The following is a 22,388-nucleotide window of genomic DNA, read 5'->3' as shown; positions in this document are numbered from 1 at the left end:
AGATAAAGGGGAGCTATGGAGAAAAGCAATTAAGTTACAAAATTGCTCTGTGGACCAGAAATATACCTTTCTCCTTGTATGAGTTTAAGCTGATGTATATTGACCTCAAGAAATGGACCTACACAGGGTATGAGCTCACTCCTAAATTTCTATTTCTAACAAAATATCCTAGGGTTCCTACTCACAGACTGAACTTCCTACACACTGATAGCAGAACACAAATAACTCTACTTTCCACTCCATAATCTCTGATAATATCCCAAACCATGCTTTAGCAAGTCTGAAGAAAGTAAGATCCAGGAGCGAACTCCATTAGCCCCGCCTCCCAACCTGTGGGACCCCTGTCTGAAGTGGAAAGCCCTGGGAAGGTGAGTCGTAATGCATACATCACTTCATCAGCCGAGCCTCCACCAGCGGTTTACAATTTACTCAGGAAAACAAAAAAACAGGTAGTTAAGCATTGGTCAAGAGCCCTGAAAGGCATCCAGAAAGCTGTCCCTTCTTACACACCGCCAGAGGGTCATGCATGCAGCAGCACCGTGATCCTTGTGAATCAGAGCTGCCCTCCCAAAATCAGTCAGCTTGCTTATCCTTCAGAAAAAAACAGTAAGACAGACCAAGGAGAAGAATTGAAAAACCAAATACAGGATAATTTAGAAACCAAAGGCAGAGGCCTACATTATAAATAGTCCTAGGAACAACTTTCTATGGGAAGAAAAGTCGTGATCTGGAAAACCGTCTTAGGAAACTGCTGAATGCAGATTGCGAAGTGTGCTGATGTGAAGTTTTCCCAGTGACTGTAACAATGGTGAGCTCTTCTTACCATAAAGAGTTTTCGCAACAATACAGCTGGGTTAGCCCACTTTTCTTCTACAGTAAAGCACGAATTATAGCAAGGACAAAGTCAAAGTCGCAAGATGCTTAAGTAACTCAAATAAATACACCTAGATTGTCGTCAGAACTTTGACCAAAGAGACAAGAAAACTGTTTCAAAAGAGGATGAACATAGAGCTGGGAGCTACATGTTGTAGTTATTGTTGTTGTCTTAGATGCAGAAATTGGCTTCTTCAGATTATTTAAATGCTCTTTTATCTACCCCAGTGATAAGAAGTTACCCCGAGGCCTTACAGTAGAGCTAGACCCACAGTCTTCAATAACATTTTTAAGTGTTGTAGCCAGTGGCACCAACTGTCATGTAGAAAACAAACAAACAAACAAACAGGGTAAGTTAGTTGAATTCTCTCATTTCCCTGCAGGTTCAGTCCTACAGAAACAACTGAAGTGTTCAAAGGTCAACCAGGGCATGCAGGAGAAAGGACGGGGTTTCTCTGGGACACTTCCCAGGCACCTTTAGGTTCTGGCCACACGGCTGTCCTGACAGAACAGAGAACTGAGTGAGTAACTGAGGGCAGAGGAGAGGTGCATCCCCAAAGCAGCCCAGCTCCTTCCTTGTCCCACTGCCTCCCAGACTCCATAGTTCCTACAGAGGCAACCAACTTCCCAAGATTCCAACGAATCCCTGCACGTTCTCCTCAAAGGCATCCTAGTGTTCACAGGCGATGCTCTCTGGCTTCACCATCTTCCTTTTTCCCACTGGCTTTTGGAGGCAGCAGGATCCCTCACAAGACTTCAGGATCAGGTAGACCTTAAGCAGTAATGAAGCAAGTTTTGCATGCAAAGCATACTTTCTGCTAATGGATGCACAGACATAAGAGTAATTCTTCCACATCATATGAGCTATCCCTTCCTTTTCTCTCCACACGAATACGTAAGTCCTTAGGTGTCATGGCACTGCTTGCTCAGGATGGGAGTTGCAAATGCACGTGTGCTCAGCAGTTCCTGGTATTTAGACACGGGGATCTAGACCTTCGCCTGCCAGCCTGCCTGCCTGTCTGCCGTCTGCCTGCCTGTCTGTCTGCCTATCTGTCTGTCTGTCTGTCTGTCTGTCTATCATGTATGTATGTATATATGTATGTGTGTATCCACATGCATGTGCGTGCATATGTATGTATGTATGTATGTATGTATGTATGTATATATCTGTCACTCAACTATGTGGGGACAGTTTGTGAACCTGATTTCCACACAGAACACTGGGTTATAGCTTTAAAGGTAGGACTGCTTTCTTTCCATATGTCTTTGAATAAAACAAAGTGAAGATGAAAGGAAAAGAGGGAAGGAGGCAGGCAGGCTGGCTGGCTTCCTCCTCTCCGTGCTTTTATCTAGGATATTAAAGTGCCAGTGTAGAGTCCTGGCTGCTAACTGCCAAGTGTTAAAACCACTTGATTCCACTACTCCAGTGAAACATCAAGGCTGTTGATATGCTTACAGAGTCACTGCAACATGATTATTTTCCCAACTGCAACATATTTTCCGAAGCTACCACACTTGTTTAATAGTATCATTAGAAAAAAAAATTAAGTCAAAAGACTATCTTATTCCATTTCAACATCAAAATACTTAACTATTCTTTTAATGCTGTGCATAACAAAATGGTTTACCTTCCAGCATTTTCTGAAGACTGTTCCTCATGACGTGGATGTTCTCTATCCCAATAAACTGAAACTTGATATTGGAATAATTGTCTTCATTCTCATAGCCTTTCCCTGCAGCACGATTTGCCATTGCATTAAGCTGCAGTGGTCAGCAAAACAAAACAGTCACGAATTACAGTCAGGACACAGAACAACCACTTATGAAAACATTGCAAAGACTTGTAGACACATACTATAGTTTGAACCCCCAAAACACTGTACTGAGCTCTCAGTGCAAGCATGAAGGCCGGAGCTTGTGGTCACGAGCCCTCGTGTGCTGGCTTGGGTAATGTTTTCTCAGTGGAAAGTATTCCCTTCCCTAAGTTCTGGAGATGCCTCTGCCAGTTCAACGGTGGTGTTGGTCTGATGTGGAAATCTGTGGCAGAGCCAGTTGTTAAAACTTGCTGACTGGCAGGAATATCCAGAGACAGCTATCAATATAAGTCTCTGTGCATTACATTGTCTGCATTGTAACACAGAGAAACAAGTAGGAATCATCACGTGAGAAACATCAGGCAGGAACTGTCCTTCTCATCTGCCCAGCTAAGCCTTCTTCAGCAGGATCACTAAAGAGAGAATGCTGACAGTCAGGCTTCATGGTGCTCCCTCGGATCCAGACATAACGCAGACATTATCCAGATGTCTGGTGTGGACGCTTTTGTCACTTTCATAACCGTAACTTTGTAGATAAGACCTTGGGATGTCAGAGTAAACTGGTTTCAATGCTAATGGATGCTGAAGAAACTGATTAAGTGCAAATTGCTCTAACCCTGCAGTGTAATCAGACAGACAAGTCCTGCTCAAGCTGGAAAAGGTTCCTCACAAGGAGACGTGGCTGGGAATGCTCCTCTCTTGCAGTGTGACTAAGCAGGTTACTACTTATGGAGAACAGTAGTTGCTGACCACTGTCCTCCTTGGGCCACAAAGGCCAGGGCACTAGACAAACGAGGGTTGCTTTTAAGTGTGTAGAACAAAGCAGTCCTTCAAATAGTTAGGCTATGCTAAGTTAAAATACTTTGGCCCAGATCTTCTAGTTCTGGAAACCTCATAAAAATAAAGGTCCCAGCACATGTAGATCAAGGATGTCTGTGACAAATGTTTTTGTGAACAGGAAAGCTGCGAGTCTGTGAGTGTCTCATCAGAGTGCTAACTGGATAGACAATGGTATATCCGTGCTGTAGAAAACAACCAGGCACCAGAGACAGACCCTAATCTGTCTATCACATACACCACACATCTACATGAACATATGTGTAAGCTAAAAGAATGCTCATGCAACCACCCGCCATTAATACTTACTGTTGTACTTATTACATTCATTAAAAAGAATTAATGACGATGCCAATTTGGTAACAATTTTAGAAGGGAAAGAGGGAGAGGCGCTCTGCAGGGGAACACTATCAACATTACTTCAATGCTCTTGTAGCCTTTCTCAGTTACAAGAGCACATGTTAAGATAGGCCCATGGATGATAAGAGTGAGACAATCAGGAAGAGAACACACTACAGTCAGAGCGGAGAGCAAGCCATGGCCGCAGGAGTCCCTGCTTCATCAGCAAGCGGGCTCCTGCTCCTCGGCTCAGTTCTTCTGACATCTGTGGGTGCTGTCGGCTCTTCAGGAGACTGACCTGGTCTACAAAAGCAAGTCACATTCCTGAGAACAAAGGCCTTGGCTATAACCAAGAAAAACTTCAATGACATACCTTAAGGGATACTCTATGTTCTACTACTTTAAAAGGCTTTTTTTTTCTTCCAGAAATTATATACACATGTTGCTCTTGTGGAACTGTGTACTTTTAAAAGTCACAATTATAATTTTAAAAATTATAATTTATATAATTATTTTCAGGGCAGTTGCACACTTATTCTGCATCTAAATTAAAGGTCCAGCCTTCTTATCGCTTCTAAACATGTATAACATGTAACAAGCAAGATACTCTTACTACTACAGTTACTACATATACAACATATGCTCACTCTTTAAATAATTTAGAAGTTAAAATGGGAGAACTGATGGGCAGTTTTCCTTAAAAGCAAACAGGAGAAAACCTCTTGAAAGTCAGGCTGTACTTCACATAACGAACAGAAGGTGGCAATATTTAATCTATCATACAAACTTTTTTCAGGAGCTCCATTTATTCTTTTTATGTGGCAAAAGCTGAATTTTCAAAGCAGAAACACAGTTTCAGAAATAATAAACATCCAAAAAGGTACTCCAGACTCAGACAGATACAGCAAAGCTGCCTTTTGGAGAACTGGGCCAGAGCCTAGCACAGGTGCCAAATAGTGGTCCTTTCCTCTCCTCATTCTGCTATGACCTACTTCCTAACTTTAACTGTGCACACTCTTGGAAACACTAGATGATCTTATTGCCTACAAGCATTCTCTACAAATGAGCTTGTCACAATCCCCCTTCACCATCCGGCGGCACCTTGTGTGTATTTATGAATACCAGGCTTATATTCAAGTAGGAAATCTGGAACCAGACTAACTTAAATTTTCAACCCCTATATGATGCAAAATGGCCTCCTTCCCTGTGTACAGGCTGTAGACTGGTGGGGACTCTTCCTTTCTGTGGTTCCTAACAGGCTCACCAGCCACATGGAAGGGATGTAGTTAAACAGCCCTTTGCAAAGCTAGGCGGTTAGAGTTGTCTTAACGGTTTATGGTGCTTCCGATTAATCTTCTGATTAATACTAAGTGGCTGTCTCTGCCTTCTCTGCATGGTATCCAAAGGGTGACTTTCCTAAGGCACACATAGAAGGCTCCTAGAAGTACGTAGTGCCACCCTTCAGTCACGTGAGTCAGTCACAGTCACTACTGCATGAGCCTAGACCAGCAACCTTACCAGCTACAGCAGCCCAAGCCCCTCCCTGGGGCCCTTCAGTACAGGTGAGCTGTGTTAGCAAGGTTTACCAAGTTTCTTAAGCGCTAACCTAAACCAAAAGATATTCCTCCATCCTTGCACTGACAAAGAACAGGACTGACGGCTGTCCCTTCACCTGCCACAAAACACAAATGTCTCGCTCCCATGCGCCTTCCTCTGCCGATGGCCACCTGCAAACTATATGCGTATCTGACCAGGAAATAAGATCCCAGTTCCCACTTTTTAGGCACCCTAATCTTCATTGCTGTATCTTGAAGATGCTGCCTGCATGGGACCCAGTGAACAGACACTACCTCATTACCAGAGAAAGGGAGAAATACCCTATGACTTCCTGTCACACAAGGAAACAGCCACTGGTACAGTGACACTAAGGCCACAACCACAAAGCAGTCCGTGGGGCTGAGACATGACACAGGGCCAATCACTACTGAAGCAGGTGACAGCCTCAACCTCGCCCCTGCCTTCAGGACTCACACGTTCTCCATAGCTGGTAGGTACACGGCACACAGCTTGGAGCCCCTCCTGCTCCTTTGGCTTTGAGGTGATTTGGGCTGAGTCTGGAGCTGGCTCTGCAGCCATGTCTCCTGTTCCACTGGATATAGGACCAGTTGAGGTGTCAACCCTCCAGAGTCTGGACTGGAGACAAGGTTCCCCTAGAGATGTCTTGGTAAACAGAAAAACAATGGCTTTGATGGCAAATAAGCTTGTATTTGACTGAATGTGGCCTGGGGCCTAAACTGTGTGGTCTCAGTGAATTGCCTCTTTAGAGCCAGGTCCTTATCCAGGAAAAGACAAGATGTCTCCTAATCTGCAGGATTCTTACAAGAGAGAAATTAGAAAACCCTGAACACTTATTTTTGCAAGCTCAGCAGAATCCCAGAGTATCTGACAAAGCCATGGGCAAGGCTGAAGTACCCTGACACGTTCCTTGTTTTAGACCTCCACAAGTAGACACGATCTCATTCATAGGTCAATGTACCAATCTCCAGCAGCAGACTCTGACCAAGGAGACTTTTCTCAGCATATACTTGAGGCTATCGCTGCCCCTGCGGCCCAGCACTGTCCCATCAGTGAACAATTAGGAGGGCTTTCACCTGGGTGGGTGGCACCTGCATATACTTAACCCCACTCAAAGACCAAGGAGCAGGATCCTGGAGCTGCCTCCTAAGCCTTTGCCTTTTTATTTTTTATTTTTTAAAGATTTATTTATTTTATGTATATAAGCACACTGTTGCTATCTTCAGATACACCAGAAGAGGGCATCGGATCCCATTACAGATGGTTGTGAGCCACCATGTGGTTGCTGGGATTTGAACTCAGGACCTCTGGAAGAGCGGTTGGTGCTCTTAACTGCTGAGCCATCTCTCCAGCCCAAGCCTTTGCCTTTTTAATTATACTAGGAAATAAATCTGGATGCAGCAGGCAAGGACTGAGGAGAACTTGCGTGTCACCATGCAAACTTTCTATGGCAAACATCCACTTAGTTTCCTGGCGACCTAGAAAGACTAACACATTTGAGGGGCGGGATCAACCAACATAATCATGGTCATGAAAAGAGAAAGGAAGGGCAGGAGGGGAAGGGAGGGAGGGGGTGAGAGGGCACAAAGCTTGAAGCAGTTTTTACACACTGCATAGATACACCTGAGAAGAGAGTACCCAGCTTCCTTTATTTACTGGATCACATCAAATTTCTTATGACTTAAGAGTAAACAAAGTGAGTACTAAATATACCCTTCAAACCGGTTCCTTAGGATTAAGTGGCTTTAAATATGGACGAGGTCTGGCCCTGCAGTGCCATGTTCTAACGAGGACTTACACTACAGGGGCCTAACTGGATCACCTGCTCTTGCAAGGTCAATCTGTTTAACCTGTTTAAAGCTGGAAAAGTAGGGAAGGAAAAGGGTTTCCAGTCTCCACTCAGTAAAGCCCTGCAGCCTTCCCTTCCCATCCTGAATTTGTCTGCAAAATATCCTCTAAGAAGCACATAACTATCAGAAAATACAGAACAGCTCTACCATAGACAGAAGATACAGGGAGGAGGGAGGAGGGCAGTCAGGGTCAGAAGAAAGGGGTTTGAGCCTGATTCTGACAGAGGCAGAACCTGGAAGACAACAGCAAAAGTTAAAGACTTTCACATCTTTCAAGTGCTGACCTTCTGGCAGAGCTTCACCCCGGTCGAAGAGCTGATCTATGCGTGCAGTGAAAGTTCCCACTATGTATGGTGTGAAGACTTTGTCTATAAACACCTACGACTGACTGTGTCACTAAGCACCTACTCTTAATGGTCTTAATTTTAAACTGACTTGATCTACTAATCTATTTTTTCTTTGTCAGATTTTTATTCTCTCCTATCCTGTTTTGAATAGCACTACTGACATTTAGTTCACATGCCATACTACTTATAAAACTAAACCGTAAACCATTTACTGTGCAACCAGCACAATAAAAGCGGGAAATGAAAACGTACTCGGCACACTCAGCCCCTTCAGGAGCTGAGATGCATCAGATAGCAGCCCCTTGGTTCCCCCATGTCTCATCACTCCAAGAACAATGGTTGATACCAGTTAAGCTTTGGCTTTTTCCAGCCTCAGGTCTCAAGGCTGCAGAGACATGAATGAAAATGCTGACACTCACTTTAGGCCTCGTGTCCACGACGTAAATGAAGTCACTTCTGGGATTGGCTTTCCTGATGGCTTGGAGCATCTGCTCATCCTCCAGGCACCGAGCACTGAAGCCGGAAAGGGGCTGGCTGCTCCTGCAGATGGAGGCCTGCAGGGAGAGGCCACAGCAGCACAGCACTGTCAGACATTTTGGAAGCATCCCAGAAAGAGGCAACTTTGGTTAGCCTACTGGCCATACATCCTTGGAAAGTGGGACTGGATTTTATGGAAATCAAGACATGATTATTTTTTTTATTAACTTGAGTATTTCTTATTTACATTTCAATTGTTATTCCCTTTCCCGGTTTACGGGCCAACATCCTCCCTAGCCCCTCCCACTCCCCTTCTCTATGGGTGTTCCCCTCCCCATCATCCCCCCATTGCCGTTCTCCCCCCAACAATCACGTTCACTGGGGGTTCAGTCTTAGCAGGACCCAGGGCTTCCCCTTCCACTGGTGCTCTTACTAGGATATTCAATGCTATCTATGAGGTCAGAGTCCAAGGTCAGTCCATGTATAGTCTTTAGGTAGTGGCTTAGTCCCTGGAAGCTCTGGTTGCTTGGCATTGTTGTTCACATGGGGTCTCAAGCCCCTTCAAGCTTTCCAGTTCTTTCTCTGATTCCTTCAACGGGGGTCCTGTTCTCAATTCAGTGGTTTGCTGCTGGCATTCACCTCTGTATTTGCTGTATTCTGGGTGTGTCTCTCAGGAGAGATCTACATCCGGCTCCTGTCGGCCTGCACTTCTTTGCTTCATCCATCTTGTCTAATTGGGTGGCTGTATATGTGTGGGCCACATGTGGGGCAGGCTCTGAATGGGTGTTCCTTCTGCCTCTGTTCTAAACTTTGCCTCTCTATTCCCTGCCAAGGGTATTCTTGTTCCCCTTTTAAAGAAGGAGTGAAGCATTCACATTTTGATCAAAGACATGATTATTTTTAATCCAACTTGAAGGGCCTGCTACCTGGGTAAGCTTTCTGGGTAAGGTATTAGGAATGTGATCCATTTCATGAATTTAAAACTATTTAAACAATCTACTTTCCCTTTCAGTAATAGTGCTCTTCTTCAGTGCTGAGAGCAGAATAATTACTTCCCTGAAATTTACAAGACAGTATTAGTGGCAAGACTAGTGTTTTTTGACATACATACATATATACATACATACATACATACATACATACATGTATGTCTATTTAAAAGAATCATGAACACACAAAATCTAAAGGTCACACTTTTATAGTAATAAAAGCCCACATTACTGCTAGGCCCACTCAATAGGGATGTTTAGAAACAAAGGTTTCTTCAGACCCCATCTCAGCATGCCCCACCATTTCTCAGACCTACATTCCCAACACCATACAACCATCTTTCCGCTTCTGTTTCCATTTCATACACCAGTGGGTTTTATCAGCTATGGCTTTAGACAACTGTGGATCAAAAGTATTCAAATAAAAGGACTCTGCATCGACTTCTTGCCGTCTTTCCCTAAATAACCCATTGTAGCAAGTATTTGCCTTGACTGGCCATCTGAAGCAATCAGGAGCTGATATACAGTATGCAGGAGAGTGTGAGCAGAGTATGTGCAAACATTATCATTTTAGGAGAGGGACAAGCCCATGCAGAAACACACTTGTGTCTAGGGAACTCTAGGACCCGTCCCCACAGACAGCACAGAGAGCTTGATACCACACTGTTGGATGATACGTCATCCGCCATGTATAAGGGAGAGGAGACAGATGCTCAACGTTAAACTTCCATTCTGGCAAAATGTTTTTGTGTTTAGCTTCTAACGGTTAAAATACATATAATTCTGTTGCTAAGATGCACAATGACTAAAAAAATCCACACTGGTTCTCTAAGTGTCAATGTCATGGATTTGCATATAAGTTGGCTTGAGTCATCAGCCTATTTTCTCTTTCCTGTGTTCTGATTTTTATCCCTGTGTTTTCTTTTAAATGGCATTGCTGAAATCTAATTTACATGTCATACAACTTGTAAACCTAGCTGAGTTTCCTGTGTGAGTGACCTGCTGAGTGGAAGGATAAAGAGGCCATGGATGCACTCTGGGAGGCACATGGGAGCTGGGAAGGCAGAACCCTAATAGCCCGTCATGCATCGCTTGCTTGGAGTCTTGCATGTAGACAGACCTCTTTTACCACAAAAGGGAATCACCTTCTAATGTCAAACTCAGCTTTCTTGCATTCTCAAGCATGCTGGCTGGCTTCTGTCAACTTGACAGAGACCTAGACATGGGGTGGGGGTGGGGATCTCAACTGAGGAACTGCCTCCAAGAGACTGACCTGTGGGCATGCCCACGGGCATCTTCTGATTAACAATTAATGTAGGAGAACTCAGACCACTATGTCCCTGGACTGTGTAAACAGTGATGGGCAGCAAGCTACTGAACAGCTTTCCTCTAGGGCCTGTGTCTCAGGTCTTAACTCCAGGTTCCTGCCTTAGTTTCTCTCCCAGTGATGGAAGCCAACTAAATACTCTTCCTTCCCCAGGGCTGATTTTGCTCAGTGTATGCTGTTCTTTTATAATAGCAATAAGTAAACTAGGGCACCAATCCAGAAACTTGGCCTTAGCATGTTTGCTCTGGGGGCTGGGGGGAACACACACACACACACACACACACACACACACACACACACACACACACACTTCAATGCTGTCTTGGAGGAGGTGGGATGGTTTTGTTTAGTTGATTGGATTTTTCTCAAAGTCTTTTTGTTGTTGTTGTTGTTGTTGTTTTTAAATTTTGAGACTGAGATTTTGAGACAGAGGCTCACTGTGTACCCTTGGCTGGCCTCTAACTTACTTTAAACCTGATGAGCCTGGAAGTCAGAGCTTTGACTGCCTCTGTCTCCTGAGGCATGCTCTACCACACTCAGCTCCTCTTTTACGCCAAAGACCAAGAATTGTGAGATGGGAGTCTGACAACTAAGAGGGATCCAGAACAGCTCAATAGCAGACAAGCAATGGTGTGGTGGTTCAATGAAACTGGGGCCTCCAGCCAGGGTCACAGTTCAGCAGGGCAGTAACAGGGGAACGTAAAGCAAAGAGGCATCTGAGGAGGCCGCATCAACAGAAAGCAAGGAAGCCTGGGTTGTTTAGGAAAATGTGTCTTAAGAATAAAAATCATTTATGAGTCACCCCCCACCGCCCGCTGGAAATTTATGCTGTGAAACTAGGCGATCATGCTGTACACAAAGTAAAATCACTTTTACAAACACTAATATAATAACAGAGAACAAAGGATGACGTAACTCTCAGTGAAAACCATAGCCAGAATGCTCTTCATAAGCGAAAGGCCATGACCTATCGAGCGGTTTGATACCAGAGGGCGTTCAGGGAAGGGGTGGAACTGCTCCGCAAGGCCCTTGTCCAGAAACTGACTTAGAAGTGATATTATGGGGTGCCCTGATACCTGGTAAATCCAACAGGCCCCTGGGTTTTGTGTAAGCTTGATGCAAGAGTCTTCCTCACATACATGCTCTGGCCACTTAACTATGCGACCTCAGTTCCCCACCAGCCTACGGCAACGACACAACAGTAAACCTCCCGCTGGATCAGGGTGACCTCCCCTGTCATGATACTGCAAGGCCTGCCTCCCAGAGCACCCCCTTTTTCACTGTTCCCAGTACAACCTCAACATGGATGGGTCATATGAGCAATGAGAGCATGGAAAGCCAACAGGCCACGTCACCCTGCTTCCACTACCCACAGAAATCCACATTCAGCAGTGGAACTTCCTCAAGGACAAGCCCTTGCCCAGAAGCACTGAGACATCTGAGCATGATACTGCTATCCAAATATCGTTACAGAAAGTAGAAATGACTATTCTTCTACCTGCACAGAGCTGCACAGAGCTGTGAACATGGGAGCTCGAATGTCACAGAGCTGGTGTCTCCAGAGTGACAACATGATGAAGTGATGCTTAGGAACATGCCTATGTGATACCTTTGCAAGAACAGCTAACACCTTAGTGCAGAGGACCGCCGACTCCATAACATGCTTAGCTGCGGGAGGAGGTCACCATCAGATCCTAAACGTATCATGAAGGTCATCAGAGCAAGGCCTGTCTCTGAGGCCTACCTCCTGACGATTGGCTCCTGTCTGAACTGCTACTCCTTTGCCCTTATGACACTCACACCAACCAAGAAGGGCTCGTTGTTCTCTGATAACAAAGTAGCATAGAGCTACCTATGTTCCCCTAGTCTACTGCTGAAAGGAGGGATAATCCTCTACCCCTCACCGAAACTCCAATCCTGTCTCACTTCATCAATAAGCTACAAAGTGTGACTGTCACTGGCATCCCACTTTAAAGTATAGCAACATGAAATCTCATAACCTTACGAACTCCAGTTTTAAAAAAAGAAGAGTCACAGCATCCTTTGCTTCTAAACACTCTTCCATTCCTGAGGCCTAAAACATATTTGGAGTTAAATAATACAGGCAAAAGTCAACTTTCTCCAGACCCCATCTCAGGGCAAAGAATAGAGAAAGAACGGTGGATAAAACACATCCTTCCAGAGAGCAGAACTCACCCCCAAATGAGTATTTCCTTCTGAAGGAGACAACACAGAAGCTCTGTGCTGCCTGTGGTGGGGAAGCTGCCTTCTCAAAGTATTTTTAAAAGCCTCCTAAATCATCTGACAGTCACTGCTCCACCTTGATTGTAGGTATATTTACACTCACTCACGTACAGTCACACACATGTACATACAACCACACACATGTACACACAATCACACGCATGTACATACACAGAGCATCACTTGGTTTTGAACATAAAGCTATATGAACCATGAAAATCAAGCATTTTTGCCTGGCTTGAGCCAAATAATTTTTATAGTAGATGGCAAAGACCACTGTTACTCCTCCAAATTTGTCTTCCTATCTTCCTTGGAAATAACACTTTAAGTTTTGGCTAGGGTCATGGTCACCCACAGGACCTCATGCTCATGCCTGCTCCATATCATTCTGGTAAATAGGATGTGAGAAGAAATGTCGCCCATGCTACTCGGAATTTTCCTTTAAAATGTGGGAGCGTGCTATCCCGCCTCATCCACTGCCAGAGAGGGGAAGTGATAGCTTCCTTTAGGATCTCAGGATCAAGGCCAGGCACATCCACAGGGGACACTTTATTCACATAGCTGGTCATACTTAGATACTGTCTGAGTCTACCATTAGTTTACTGCCAAATATACGTGGAAGGAAGGAACTAGATTGTCTCACACCATTCACAGGATAGTCATGTACCACTAAGAATTTAAACAAATACACACAGAAAAAAACCAAGAGACAAAGTTAGACAGACAGATACAGGGGTGGAGGTGCACTTGAAAAATCCCCATTTAGGATACGGCATGAAAGCAAAGTGTGAAACAAAGGCCTGCTCTGAGACATACATGGCTTTCTTTGCAGTAGTAGGAAAGGGCAGGAAATCGCCGTCTGCTCCGGAACTTGGAGCTGCCCACGATGATGTGTGCTGTGGCCGATCTGGGGACATACAGTTCCGTGGGGTAAGAGTCACAAACCTGTCATCAGAAAATAACAAAGGGATGTTAAGGTGTCACATTACATTACATGCAATTTTCCACAGAAATCCCATTTCAACATACTTAAAGGTTGCAGATCTTAGCTTTCCTAATCAAGTTACAACGGAGGCTGTTTCGAGGAAACCTGAAGCCACTCAGGGAAATGAAGCACTGTTGATTCTGTGATGTAATTCTGAAGGAAAAACAAAATGACCACCAACGTCCTGTGGCTGTGTGCTGTCCCTTTTCTTTATGTGCGGGAGGACGGTAACTAAGTCTTCCTTTCACCAAAAAGAATCATACTGTAATTCCACAGCCTAATGGCCACAGACACAGTAAGTGCCTGTACCTGATTGGGAGCCTGTGTGAGGAATCTCCTGAAGTAATCACAGGAGTACATCCTCAGGCTACCTCTGTGTCCCTGGCACACTGCATACTTCTTTGGGCTTCTCTGAACACCCCTGCCCCTGGTCAAGTTTCTTCCATTTTTCTCGAGCCTTCTCAGTCCCACTTTCCTGAGAAGTATCCTCCCAGGTCCTCTCCCAGGAAGATTTCTAGATAGGATTTCGCACTGTCCCTCCAATTACCACATAATGTACAGCTTTAACTGTGATTCAAGTGTGTTGATTTTCTGAGTGGTAAGAAAACCTCTGCCCCTTCTGACAGGAACTACTGCTGCAGGGCCTGGTTCCTTAAGAGGATCTTAGGAGTGAGACTCACAGGTCGACTGCTTAGTACATGGTATGGAGTTTGTGGCTTCACAACCTTGAGGAAGCCAAACTACACAGGATGCTTTGTTTCTCTTATCTCCAAAGCTGATAGCTTAGTAATGGCATTTTACAAAGTGGATAAGAAGGAAAAAAAATAGACAACACCCATGACAGAGCACTTTAGAAAATACCAGAGCCAAAAGAAATGCCAGCACTTGGCACTGGCAACAGTGGCTGGCTGTCAGCTTTCCCATCAGTCAATCTATCAGATAGCAGTTCCCTGGGTTTCATTAAACAACTATTTATTAACTGGAAGTCAAGCATCTTTGGAGTCATGGCAACAGAATCCACATGGGTGTGACAACGGGTAATATTTTATCTTTGGCCATCTCCACCCACCCTTGCCACACTGAGGGAGTGAAAACCCACAAGCCTCCGTGCTGCAAACGGCTCTGTCAGGATGCCTCCCTCCCGGCCAGCTTCCACCAGCTCCCTTAACCAGACGTCTAAAAATCATGGAGCCGTCATAAAAGGGCCATAAAAGGAATGACCACAGGTCCAGAGCATAACCTCAGTCTCCTGTGGGCTTGGGTACCCTGAAAGAAAATGCTGCTCACCAAGAGCAGAGTCCAACTCACTGGGACCCAGACAGCTAGGATGAAGCCCCAGAATACTTCACTTCCCCGTGACTGCAGCCTGGTGTCTGACTCTGTCTCGATTGAGCAAGCAAGCTACTAGAATATTAACACCCACACCCACACCACTCCTGGTGGCCCATGGATCCAAGACACGTAGCCACTGTACCAGACTGCCATGTGCTAAAAATAACTGGTTTTCAAAGGAAGTAAGGAGGTTTTCAGTAAACTGAGAATCACGTATACTCTTCCTTGTAACAGCAGCACAAAGCAACTGAAAAGCTGTAGTGCTAAGTGAGACAATCCGTACAAGGGAAGCCTATCCAAATACTGCACGTAAGCTTCTGAAAATCCAAAGGAAAGCAAAGTATTCTGCAGCTCCAGACAGAACCTCTGAGGGTCTCCGAAAGCCAGAAAATGTGCAGTGAGGCTCAGGGCCACACCACTATGCATACCATGGCTGAAGTAAGACCAGGAAAGGAAAATATCTAGTGCACTGCACTTTCACACTCGCAGCCCAGCCCAGGCTGTACTGACATCTGTGCACACAGCCCTCTCCATTTACTACTGTGAAGGACAGTCGCCAGCGTTGCCATTCTCCAGAGGACAATGCGACCTCCATGGCTCGGCTAATGCAAAGGCAAAAGCTCCCCTGCCTGTGCCCAGTCAACAGCGTCCACACTTGCAAACCGGCTGGCACAACCTCCTGTCTTGAATACACCTCCCTTAAAGGAATCCCGCTTCTTCAGAGCGCTGAGCACTGCCTATCAGCAAAGAGTAACTGTACGGTACTCTGGACATCTTCTGCTAGAATTTCTAAGAAGCTGAAGCAGCTGCTGACCCCACTAACGTTGTTGATAATAATGGCAATGATGACCGTACCCTCACACCTACAGTGCCATTTAATGTGAGTTCTGACCAACAGCTTTATACGGACAGAAGGGAAAGAATGAAGTTTAGCCTCCTTTCGAAGCAGGCAATGCTCCTGAGTGAAAACTAAGTCCTACCCTGGGCACTATAAGTGCTCACCAGAAGACGCAAACGGAATGAGGCTTGAATTGCTATAGGAGAAGACCCAACAGTAGTAGGTGCCCTGCCCAAAGCAACCTACAGACCCTATGCCTATCAAAGTCTCAATGGCCACTTATTCAGAAATAGAAAAATTTATCTGCCAAGTAGAAACAAAAAGGACCATAGAAAGAATCAATAGAACCAAAAGTTGGTTCTTTGAGAAAATCAACAACATAGATAAACCCTTAGCCAGACTAACCAGAGGACACAGAGAGTGTGTCCAAATTAACAAAATCATAAATGAAAAGGGAGACATAACTACAGATTCAGAGGAAATTCAAAAAATCATCAGATCTTACTATAAAAGCCTATATTCAACAAAACTTGAAAATCTGCAGGAAATGGACAATTTCCTAGACAGATACCAGGTATCGAAGTTAAATCAGGAACAGATAAACCAGTTAAACAACCCCATAACTCCTAAGGAAATAGAAGCAGTCATTAAAGGTCTCCCAACCAAAAAGAGCCCAGGTCCAGACGGGTTTAGTGCAGAATTCTATCAGACCTTCATAGAAGACCTCATACCAATATTATCCAAACTATTCCACAAAATTGAAACAGATGGAGCCCTACCGAATACCTTCTACGAAGCCACAATTACTCTTATACCTAAACCACACAAAGACCCAACAAAGAAAGAGAACTTCAGACCAATTTCCCTTATGAATATCGACGCAAAAATACTCAGTAAAATTCTGGCAAACCGAATCCAAGAGCACATCAAAACAATCATCCACCATGATCAAGTAGGCTTCATCCCAGGCATGCAGGGATGGTTTAATATACGGAAAACCATCAACGTGATCCATTATATAAACAAACTGAAAGAACAAAACCACATGATCATTTCATTAGATGCTGAGAAAGCATTTGACAAAATTCAACACCCCTTCATGATAAAAGTCCTGGAAAGAATAGGAATTCAAGGCCCATACCTAAACATAGTAAAAGCCATATACAGCAAACCAATTGCTAACATTAAACTAAATGGAGAGAAACTTGAAGCAATCCCACTAAAATCAGGGACTAGACAAGGCTGCCCACTCTCTCCCTACTTATTCAATATAGTTCTTGAAGTTCTAGCCAGAGCAATCAGACAACAAAAGGAGGTCAAGGGGATACACATCGGAAAAGAAGAAGTCAAAATATCACTATTTGCAGATGATATGATAGTATATTTAAGTGATCCCAAAAGTTCCACCAGAGAACTACTAAAGCTGATAAACAACTTCAGCAAAGTGGCTGGGTATAAAATTAACTCAAATAAATCAGTAGCCTTCCTCTACACAAAAGAGAAACAAGCCGAGAAAGAAATTAGGGAAACGACACCCTTCATTATAGATCCAAATAATATAAAGTACCTCGGTGTGACTTTAACCAAGCAAGTAAAAGATCTGTACAATAAGAACTTCAAGACTCTGAAGAAAGAAATTGAAGGAGACCTCAGAAGATGGAAAGATCTCCCATGCTCATGGATTGGCAGGATTAATATAGTAAAAATGGCCATTCTACCAAAAGCAATCTACAGATTCAATGCAATCCCCATCAAAATACCAATCCAATTCTTCAAAGAGTTAGACAGAACAATTTGCAAATTCATCTGGAATAACAAAAAACTCAGGATAGCTAAAACTATCCTCAACAATAAAAGGACTTCAGGGGGAATCACTATCCCTGAACTCAAGCAGTATTACAGAGCAATAGTGATAAAAGCTGCATGGTATTGGTACAGAGACAGACAGATAGACCAATGGAACAGAATTGAAGACCCAGAAATGAACCCACACACCTATGGGCACTTGATTTTTGACAAAGGAGCCAAAACCGTCAAATGGAAAAAAGACAGCATTTTCAGCAAATGGTGCTGGTTCAACTGGAGGTCAGCATGTAGAAGAATGCAGATCGATCTATTCTTATCACCCTGTACAAAGCTTAAGTCCAAGTGGATAAAGGACCTCCACATCAAACCACATATACTCAAACTAATAGAAGAAAAACTAGGGAAGCATCTGGAACACATGGGCACTGGAAAAAATTTCCTGAACAAAACACCAATGGCTTATGCTCTAAGATCAAGAATCGACAAATGGGATCTCATAAAACTGCAAAGCTTCTATAAGGCAAAGGACACTGTGGTTAGGACAAAACGGCAACCAACAGATTGGGAAAAGATCTTTACCAATCCTACAACAGATAGAGGCCTTATATCCAAAATATACAAAGAACTCAAGAAGTTAGACCGCAGGGAGACAAATAACCCTATTAAAAAATGGGGTTCAGAGCTAAACAAACAATTCACAGCTGAGGAATGCCGAATGGCTGAGAAACACCTAAAGAAATGTTCAACATCTTTAGTCATAAGGGAAATGCAAATCAAAACAACCCTGAGATTTCACCTCACACCAGTGAGAATGGCTAAGATCAAAAACTCAGGTGACAGCAGATGCTGGCGAGGATGTGAAGAAAGAGGAACACTCCTCCATTGTTGGTGGGGTTGCAGACTGGTACAACCATTCTGGAAATCAGTCTGGAGGTTCCTCAGAAAATTGGACATTGAACTGCCTGAGGATCCAGCTATACCTCTCTAGGGCATATACCCAAAAGATGCCCCAACATATAAAAAAGACACGTGATCCACTATGTTCATCGCAGCCTTATTTATAATAGCCAGAAGCTGGAAAGAACCCAGATGCCCTTCAACAGAGGAATGGATACAGAAAATGTGGTACATCCACACAATGGAATATTACTCAGCTATCAAAAACAACGACTTTATGAAATTCGTAGGCAAATGGTTGGAACTGGAAAATATCATCCTGAGTGAGCTAACCCAATCACAGAAAAACACACATGGTATGCACTCATTGATAAGTGGCTATTAGCCCAAATGCTTGAATTACCCTAGATGCCTAGAACAAATGAAACTCAAGACGGATGATCAAAATGTGAATGCTTCACTCCTTCTTTAAATGGGGAACAAGAATACTCTTGGCAGGGAATAGAGAGGCAAAGATTAAAACAGACACAGAAGGAACACCCATTCAGAGCCTGCCCCACAGGTGGCCCATACATACAGCCATCCAATTAGACAAGATGGATGAAGCAAAGAAGTGCAGGCCGACAGGAGCCGGATGTAGATCTCTCCTGAGAGACACAGCCAGAATACAGTAAATACAGAAGCGAATGCCAGCAGCAAACCACTGAACTGAGAACGGGACCCCCGTTGAAGGAATCAGAGAAAGAACTCTAAGAGCTTGAAGGAGCTCGAGACCCCTTATGAACAACAATGCCAAGCAACCAGAGCTTCCAGGGACTAAGCCACTACCTAAGGACTATACATGGACTGACCCTGGACTCTGACCTCATAGGTAGCAATGAATATTCTAGTAAGATCAGCAGTGGAAGGGAAGCCCTTGGTCCTGCTAAGACTGAACCCCCAGTGAACTAGATTGTTGGGGGGAGGGCGGCAATGGGGGGAGGATGGGGAGGGGAACACCCATAAAGAAGGGGAGGGGGAGGGATTAGGGGATGTTTGCCTGGAAACAGGGAAAGGGAATAACACTCGAAATGTAAATAAGGAACATTCAAATTAATAAAAAAAAAAAAAGAAAGAAAGAAAAAAAAAAAGAAAAGGAGCAAAAAAAAAAAAAAAAAGAAAGAAAGAAAGAAAAATTTACCTGAAAACTAATATGAATTCTCAGGAGACTCCATATATTCAAATCATTTCTTCCTAAAGAACAGTTAGGGACTCATACTGCGTAATTTCCAGGCAGGTTACACAGCCACATGTAACCAGAGTGTGACACTGGCATTAGGACAGACAGAACAATGCAATGGAGGGTCCACAGAGAGTGTCATAGGTGCAGCTGAGCAATCCTGGTGAAGGCACCAAAGCTCTTCCTGGGAAAGCACCGTTTCCTAACCAGCTGTGGGGAAAACAGAAAATTCACACCCAGCGGGAAAAGGTGAGCCCTTAGACCTTATACAAAAATTACCTCCATAGGGATGAGAGGTGTAAAACGTCAGATGCAAAACTCCCACAGAAGTACAAGAAGAAAAGTTTCCTATTAAATCTGGCTTTGATTTCTTATGTACAGTGTCAAAAGTATAAACACTGGGAAAAAAGAAGAGACTACATTGAACAATCACGTTTATATACCCAAGGAGCAACCAAAAGAATGTGAAGGTAGCTAAATCATGTGTGCCATATAAGTTTGCTATCCAAAGTACATAAGGAACTTCAGGTCAACAAAAGCAAATGGCTTAACTGAAAACCTGCAAGACTTGGAAGTCTCCAAAGACATGCAGAGTAAGTCAGCATTCGCATAAGAAGCAGCTCAGCACCACTAAGCTGCCAGTGAAAGGAAATCAACTAAGCTGAGAAACTGCCTCACAAGTGTTAGGCTGGGCACCACTAAAGCAAAGCGGAAAACAAAGATGCAGAGAAACCAGAACCCTGTGTATGCTGGTGAGACTCTGAAGCTACACAAGCACAGTGGAAACAGTCCAGAAGTCCATCACAACTTTTAAAATACAATTACTACATGCTCCAGAAAACTCTCTCTGGGTAAATCACCAGGAGAGGAAGCCGACTTGCAAAGAGGTTTCACAGCTCCTCACCAGAGGGGCACTGTTTCTGATAGCTGAGCAACACAGTCCCCGAATTCCATCAGCCTACAAAGGAACAGAATGTTTTCTATTCACATAGGAATATTAGCCACCCTGAAAATCAAACTAAATTCTGCAGTATAAGCCACATAAAGGGAAAACATTGCATGATTCCATTTATCTAAGAGTCGAATCCATAGAAACAGGAAGTAGAATGCTAAGCACCAGGCCGAGCACACAGGAGAGAGAACTGCTCTTTAGTGGGCGCAAAGTTTCAGCTTTGCAAGGTGAGTTCTGGAGTTCAATTGCACAGCAATGTGGCATACTGAACTCTACTGACCTGCACATTAAAAACCGAGAAGACGCCAAACCTCCCTGCTGTCACTTTATAGCTAGTTCACAGAGCTGCAGTCAAACTCTGTAATGAAGACTGCGCCCACAGCAGAGCTTACACAGTCACATTTTACAGTTCCTCAGAAACAGCCCGAGATGTCTGCTTTTAAAAATCAAAAGGGACAATTTTGAGAGAAAGGGAAATGTTCACAAGAACAAAAAATGCTTTTCTGTTGCTTTTGACTTCTGATTTGGTTTTGTTAGTGAATGCAATTTGGGCTATTGTTTATGAATTTAAAAAATATTATTTTTTTGTCCTCACTAAATAAATTAGCCTGCCTTTAAGGCTCATGTTGTCTTGGTGGTGTCCTGCTCTAAGCAATCTTTTTCTGTAATTCTGACACTGATTCCGTAAACAGTTCCCAAGTCCTTACTTTCTTACTGTTAGACCTGGGGCAAAGATGGCCACATTCTCAGAACTGCTCTTTGCTGACTTGGGTGTAACCTTTCAGTAAATGTATTTATCTACACAGATGGTACCCATCCAAGATGCTATCCAAGGAGTCTGAGTCAGACCTGGGGTAACTTGTTGGCAACTAAGAAACATCAACACAGTAACCCCTTTTAAGACATTTGGATCCTAGAACTTACTTCAAAGAATTTATGACACCACAAAGTAAGTAATAAAATATCATAAAATAATAAAATATCAAAAAATAAAATAAAATAAAATAACATGTTAAGATTTAGCTGTAGGGAACTGGTTTAGTTCTAATTTAGTTAAATTTAAAAATATGATTAAATTAAAATCAAGTCTAATTAAATATGAAGTTTAGATCATATTTTAACTTACATTTCAAGGAAGACTGAGCAATGTGTTCCCAGTGTCCAGGGACTGAACCTGGGCCTCTGTGTACTCTACCACAGAGGTAAGTCCCTAAAATTTTATCCTTGTAAGAGACACCAGTTACTTCACCTAAGCGGAGGTAAATTCGGGATTGTATGTAAAATGAAGTCTGAGCTTACAGACTTAGGCTGCCATTCCCAAGTATCACAGGTACACCACTGACAACAGAGATGACCACGCTTAACCTGCTTCAGGCCACGTACACTCAGCTGACGTCTTCTGGATGACTCCCAAGTTCTTCTCATGCCATCCACTTGAAGGACTTAGGCAAAATATAAAATAACTCATAAAGCAAGAGGGGAAAATACCTATTTTTCTCAGTCTTAAATTCATATTCACAGGAAGTGGATTGAGATGAAATGTGGTCAGTGGATGAGGAGTCAGAACGTGCTTTGTAAGACAGTTTCTGTTCTGTCCCTAAGCTGCCAGTAGAGTAAGGTATTCCTGTGATGTTTCTCAAGTCAGAAAATCCCCAAGGTTTTCACCTCTTCTGTCACAACAGTCTAT

At 43.6% G+C, this 22,388-nt stretch overlaps 2 protein-coding genes across 3 annotated transcripts in view; both read right to left on the bottom strand.

Annotated features, from left to right (window-relative positions):
* Erich1 (glutamate-rich 1) overlaps positions 1-22,388 on the bottom strand; it is a gene marked incomplete at its 5' end in the record, with an annotated part of 52,793,804 nt that overhangs the window by 23,875,107 nt on the left and 28,896,309 nt on the right.
* The window catches only part of Mtmr7 (myotubularin related protein 7), a 91,873-nt gene that overhangs the window by 28,666 nt on the left and 40,819 nt on the right, over positions 1-22,388 (bottom strand). For all 3 annotated transcript variants that reach the window (NM_001107312.3, XM_087588353.1, XM_087588352.1), the window contains 3 exons: positions 13,489-13,617; positions 8,055-8,189; positions 2,502-2,634 (listed from right to left, as the gene is read on the bottom strand). In NM_001107312.3, coding sequence (NP_001100782.2) covers positions 2,502-2,634; positions 8,055-8,189; positions 13,489-13,617 — 397 coding nt within the window. The remainder of the gene's footprint in view (positions 1-2,501; positions 2,635-8,054; positions 8,190-13,488; positions 13,618-22,388) is intronic.

Source organism: Rattus norvegicus, chromosome 16 (assembly GCF_021556685.1).
Source record: "Rattus norvegicus strain SHRSP/BbbUtx chromosome 16, alternate assembly SHRSP_T2T, whole genome shotgun sequence".
In the NCBI taxonomy this organism is placed as follows: Eukaryota; Metazoa; Chordata; class Mammalia; order Rodentia; family Muridae; genus Rattus; species Rattus norvegicus.
This window is presented reverse-complemented; position numbering and strand designations above follow the sequence as displayed.